The sequence below is a fragment of the Meleagris gallopavo genome, chromosome 8, assembly GCF_000146605.3.
Source record: "Meleagris gallopavo isolate NT-WF06-2002-E0010 breed Aviagen turkey brand Nicholas breeding stock chromosome 8, Turkey_5.1, whole genome shotgun sequence".
Lineage (NCBI taxonomy): Eukaryota > Metazoa > Chordata > Aves > Galliformes > Phasianidae > Meleagris > Meleagris gallopavo.
The window spans coordinates 23,223,281-23,229,605 of NC_015018.2; the positions used below are offsets into that span (position 1 = coordinate 23,223,281).

General features: G+C 45.8%; 1 protein-coding gene across 5 annotated transcripts in view; it reads right to left on the bottom strand.

Moving 5' to 3' along the window:
- Positions 1-6,325, bottom strand: part of SH3PXD2A (SH3 and PX domains 2A) — a 228,984-nt gene that overhangs the window by 64,532 nt on the left and 158,127 nt on the right. The window contains exon 1 of one of the 5 annotated variants that reach the window (XM_031554494.1): positions 3,570-3,720. The exons of 3 other annotated variants lie outside the window; for them this stretch is intronic. Coding sequence is in view for 1 of the 2 variants with exons in the window: in XM_010714668.3 (XP_010712970.1) it covers positions 3,467-3,536 (70 nt within the window). In the remaining variant the exon portion in view is untranslated. One more of the 5 variants, XM_010714668.3, reaches the window with a different exon arrangement.

Consider the following 6,325-nt stretch of genomic DNA (forward strand, 5'->3'; position numbering starts at 1 on the left):
GTTTGTTTGTTTTTTCAAAAAGGAGCTGAAAATATAGTGATTTAGTCGCAAAGTTTCATGATGGATTCTGAAAGTAAACCTCTTCCCAACATGGTTTCCACAATCCTTGCTCCCATTCAGAGAGAAAAATCCTGGGCAGAAGCAGCATAAATCCACAGCTGAGCCATCCCCCCAGTAAACCAAAAGAAAAACAGCTCTCCCCTTGGCGTCTCAGCTCCTTCTCCACTCTAAAGGCTTGAGCTGAAAGTCAAAAGGGGGCTGTAGATGCCAATCATATTCGTCTGCACTGCAGCCCTTAAATAGAAACACATGAGCGGGATTGAAAGAGAGGGAGGTGGGGTGGAGGGAGAGAGGGGAGGGCGGGGAGGAGTGTTTACTTGAAACAGAAGAAGAAAAAAAGTTATAGCGCCAGATCCTTGCTAAAACACGGCCACCCCCTGCCTGCCTCCTGCCAGCTCCGCGGTTCCGCATTCCCCAGTGCAGAAGCAGCCTCAGAGCAAAGCACAGTGCAGCGTCCCTGGCCAGGCACGGTGCGTCCCACTTCCTTCTCCATCGCCCTTTGGTGCCTTTTTGGAGGTCTTATAGACAGTCCTCCCTGTTTGCTTCTCCTTCATACTGAAGGTTCTTGGCTGTCAGAGCCATTTATGAATGACTGCAGGCTCTCGTACAAACAGAGACAAAAAAAGGTGCAAAATAACTGTTCTCGGTTCCCCTGCTGCCTTCGAGCTTTTCTTGGCTGTTTTGGTTCTTTTTTTTTTCCTTCTTTTTTTGATTGTTTTTTTAATTTATTTATTTTTTTATTAATTTTTGTACCTCAAAATCAGAACTGTACTCTCTGGGAGGAGTCACAGGGCAGGCACACTGCTGCACCAGGCATGGGGGGGATCCCAGTGCTGCCACCACTGCACGGGATGTGGCACAGCTCTGATGCAACATAAACAGTACATACTCAGCTCCTCCAAACACAGGCACCACAGCACTGCTTCTGCCTGGAAACTGCCTTGAAAGGTCATGAAAGCCTCAAAGTTTCTTAATTTTCCCTCAAAAACACATTCTTCAAAGCGTCAGAGCAGAACAAAAAGCACCTTGGATTTCTGTGCTAAGAGCCATCAGACACATGCCTTCATGCAAAATTATTTTACAGGTTTCCTGAACTGCAGCATTGTCTATAATGGCAGAGCTGTCTGGACCAACAGTATATCATACATTTTACACAGTAAAAGGCAGTTCCCGTCTCTCTAGATTAAGATGCAGATGGAGAAAGGAGACAGCAGCAGATGTACGATCTGCTGAAAGTCCCATTTCATGTGACGGGGGCAGAGCCAGGAGCAGGCTCCAGGTCTCCTCAATCTCTGAAGACAAATTGGCTACAAGAGACAGGAAGGAAGCAGCATGGTCTGAAGCTGTCCGCTGGACAAGTTGGGGGACTAATAGCTAAGCACAGGATGCTCAGTGTTGCATTGCAGTTCCAAAAGCAGCACGCATATATGTATCTGAACTGCAGATGCAAACTAATTCCACAGACAAATAATTAGCATTCCTGCCAAAAGAGAGATAAAGAGTGCATCAGTCATTAGAAAGCATCCTGTGCAAGGAAAATCCTTAAACAAAAAGCAATTAATTTAACATCTTCCTGAAAGGAAACACTGCCACGCTGCCTCCCTTTGGACCAGACTTAAGAAATCCAGAAAATCAGATGACTTTCATGCTTCCTAAGCCTGCCTCTGACTGTTCTCATGTTCCATAGGTTAACTTTCTTTAAAGAGGAGTCATCTCCTCCAGAAGCTTGTGTTTAAGAGATTTAGCTCTTCTGTGGATGGCTGAACCACAGCCAGCAGTAGGAACAGTGGAAGAAAGCAGTGAACTGACAATACTAAGATTTATTATTCAGTTTTTACCATAGCTGTTCACTCTAAAGAAGCATCATATTTCTGTTCACAATGAATCAGCCTGATTTGTGTGCTCTAGTTTAAACCAGTACTAATTGTGTTATCAGGAGTGTGAGGAGATGCCTTCCCCTGTTTCTCTGCTTCCCACACAGTCCCTTCTCCAGTCTGGGAAGGGGGAAAAGCAACAGCACCTTTCTTCACTTGATTTATGCAAGCAATGCCTACAGCCCCCACTTCATTTCTGCCCAAGAATTCTCTAACCAAAACCAAAAGCCATCATGGCAATGTATTTATGCACATGCAAAGAATTCAGCGTGCTTAGAAAGGCAGGAGGGACCAAACAGTTGCAAAGGGAGCAAAGGACACTCACAAAGCTATGTGCTGCGCACACACACCACAGATGTCTTCTCTACCTCCTAGGCAGTAGTCCTAGGACAAAAACCACCAGACAGCAGTGCCTCTGTGGCAGGAGCAGTGCTCGTGTGGTACACGTGTCCCTGCTGGGAACAAAGCCGGGCCATGGCCAGAGTGCAGGCTGGCAGACATCCCACACCAGCCACCCATGCTGAGCCAGGGACCGTGTGCCAGGGGAGTGCCCCGGCCAGCAAACCCAGAGAAGGAGCACTGCCAACCCACTTCCGCAATTCTCTCTCTAAAAATAAAATAAAATAAATAAAACAACAACAACAACAACAAAAAAACCCAAGATACAGTCCATCTGTATTCACATATCTGAAACTCAGCAGTCTATCCTGTCCTGGCTTAGATAAAGCATTCTGCATAGGAGGACTTCTTTGTCACTACAGTGTCTGGTGCAACACTTACAATTAAGAGACCATTTTAACAGAAGCTGGTTTAAGCGTTACAAGACTCCTGTTAAGGCAAAAAAAGCCACACAACTCCTTGGTCTAACATGTAATCAAAGTCAAATAAGCCTGTTCATTTACAGCTACAGCAGATCATCTCACCCTGCTTTAAATTTGAAGTGCTGTACACAGCCACATGGAGGGTAACCCTGCAGTCCCCGAAGTGATCCTCTCCCAGGCTCAGACACTTTACAGTGGGAAAGGCTTCAACAGTAAAGGAAGAGAGAGCTGAAAGAGACGGGAACAGCTTCTCCCAGTAATCTGAAGCCTTGCACATTATCTGGGCAGGCTGGTTTCAGCTGTTCCATTACTCCCTTCAGACAGAGCCAGCAGGGTACAAACTTCAGCCCTTCTCAGTCCTCCATCCCTGACAGGCATCTTTAAATAAATGACTCCTCAGTGAGGCTCAGGATCCCCAGGATCACACCTGGGCATCATGAGCCCCACAGAGCAGGGCAGGATTTCCAGCAAGCTCACATGCACACTGCAATGCCCCATGGATATCGCAGCTCCACTTTTGGAAAGCCTCTTCAGTACAGGCAGGAGGAATGGAGAGCAGAGGGTAGGATAAGGCTGACACGCCAGGTAAAGCTCCCTTCCAACCCTCCCCCAAAAAAAGCAGAATTAGTATTACAGTTCAGTTCCAACTTGCAAGCCCTCCCGAGAGCAGAGCGCACGACAGATTGCTGGCTGAAATAAGAGTTTGCTTGCCTCTCCGTTTATTTTTGCCTTGAGTCCGTTTCCTGGTTAAAGTCTTGAGGATAGCCCTCCTCCTCTCCATAGGGCTCCACTTTACAATCCTCCCGCTCCTCACCTCTGCGATTACTTTCCCAGGGCTGGGCAGAAGTGTCATCGGAGCTTGTCCATGCCCCCAGAGCTGGCACTATGAAGTGATACTCTTGCGCCCTGACCCCCTCTCCAGCAGCAAGGAGAGAGCATCGTTCCTCCCGCAGAACTCAAGAGCCCAGCGACTGTGGGACAGCCTCCTAAATAAGAGCACAAAGCTCCCGTTCCAAGTGGCTCCTTCCTCCTCTGTGTTGCAACAGCTAAGACCTATGATGGTTTTGCAATAGCCAAAAATTAAAACCACCAAGTGGACTCCAAAAATAAAATCATCTGGATATGGAAATTTGAGACTCCTGATCTTTGCCAGAGTACTCCGTTGTTATCAGGCTATAAACATGTCTGCTCTTTTAATCCATACAGTGTGCTGGACTTTATATTGCCCTTTTATGATTATCAATCAATTGTTTACAGATTCAGACTAAATGATGTAGGATTGGGCTGGTCAGTGGAAGTTCTGAAAAGAGCCAAAACCACAAACGTTCAGTGAACACCACGAGCATGAATCACAGCTGGCAGGTAGTCCTCCTTCCCAGACCTGGGCTGCAGCTGGCACATTCCCCACGGGCACACGCAGGGTTTGCATGCAGGCACTTGGCAGAAGGCACCCCAGTGCCACAGCTCACCAAGCAGCAGCACATCAGAGCTGCATACTTTCCAAAAGTAACTGCAATGGCTTACATTTAGAGCTACGGTTTCTTTTTAAAGCCAACGAAGGGTAACCCTTCATGTATCTCAGGGAAATTCCTTTGGAGAAAGTTGAGAGCAGGCAGGGAAGAAAAGAAGGAGTATCCAGAACAGCAGCTATCCCATTTAAAATCCTCCAATCAGACTATCCCCTCTCAACAATCACATCCTCAGCTTTAAACACATGGATTTTCTTTGTCTAGCTAAAACCCTTACCTCTCTTTTTTTTTTTTTTTTTCCTTATTAGAAGTTCTATGCCTCTGTGGTAAATAAACACATTGTATCTGCATGTTTTCTTCAAGCCCTCTGCCAGTGATACATCCTCAAGTAATTCAAGATAGCTTAAAAATTGGGCTAAGCAATTTTTATCCTGCACACGTGATGAAAAATACTTTTATATGAAAAGCACACGGGGTTACACTAGAGCTCGGATCCCAGAGCAAATTCAAAAGCAGTTCCTAAAATAACTAACTCACTCCTAGAGTAAGCAGTGGAATGAGACTGATAGAGCTTCCTACAGATCTCCTTGGGGAAGATATGGATTCAGATCAAAAGTAGAAAACTTGCTAGGACTAGAACCTATACATGCTCTAAAGAATCAGTCCTTGACTCATCTCCTGGATACTCCTGCACACTACAACACTCCAGTCTGTCCCCTCCCTCAGCCCCATCCCAAAATTCAGGCTCTAATTGCATACCAATGATTCACAGAGGACACTCACAGCGTGTGTCAGTAAGAAAGAGGATCCATCTCTATCCTTTCTGGTAGGCAGGGGTCTCCCCAGTTCTAACAGCACTTTACTTCAGCAGTCAACAGCTCTTGGTTTAACAGTCCTGAGCTCTGAAACTTCAGTACCACGTATAATAATTAAAAGAATTCAGTACAAGTCCATTTCAGCCTCTGGATCTTAGCAATAAAACTGTACTGGCAAAATTCCTTTTGTCTCATTACAGAGGAAAACAAATATTTGCAGAAGGATATCAAATGGGTTATTAATACTCCATTGTTTCTGCAGCTCATGGTCTGAGATCAGCTAGGTCATTCTTTCTCTAACGACAAAGCCATTTGATTGTGTTTTCTGAGAAGTTTCAGAAGCAGGTGACACCCTGCTATTAAACAGAGAAGACTGAATGCAGGATGGGAGAGCTTGGATCTCATCATTAAGTAACTTAAAGCCAAATAAGCTTGGCCTAAAACCTTATCCAACACCCAAAATGTCAGTGCCTGAGAGTAATACAGGGTTGAGCACCACCCTTTCAGGGATGGTCAAGTCGGTACACAAACCCCCTCATCCGAAATTAGGGGCCATAATTAACACACAAGGAGTTTCTCCATGAGCAAGTATTCATACACACACTTTCTTCAAGTCCACATTAAGCATGCACACTTCTAGTGCATGGGGCAATATCTTGCTCAGAGCAGCTGCAACTCCAGTCATTATCATTCTGGCTAAACATGCAGACACCAGGCACAGATGGCAGCTCCATGAGCCATGTAGAGTCCCTCCTGGCCCAAGAGGCTACAAACAGCTATAGGGTACCCAAGCCAACAACACACACAGTCATCAGGAAGGGAATATGCCTTGCTATCACAGCAGCAGAAAATAGGCTCTCTCTTGGATTCATCCCCCAGTGAAAGGGATGCACAGTATTTTCTAGCTTTTCCAAGAGGTAAGATCTGGCTGAGTCTTCAAGACCGTGGGACAAGTGGCAGCTTTAAGGCAGACTGGTTTCCAGCACTGGATGTGCCTGAAGCTCAACTAAACCAGCAGCAAAAACCAATTCCATGGACAGAGCACCAGGAGCTTGGCCCTTGGTAAATGCCCGGCACTCTCTCAAGTGAACACTCCACTTTAGTTTCTTCCTTCTTCAGAGTGCTCAGCAGCATTTCCAACTGAATCCTGACAAATGGAGAAATTCAGTGCTGACCTTTGCCAACTGGAGCTTGTTAGGATTTTTATTTTTTTATTTTTGATCTGCTGAGTTTTAAGGTAGAGCCAAGAAAAATTAAAGGCAGGAGGGCGAAAGGGAAAAAAGAAA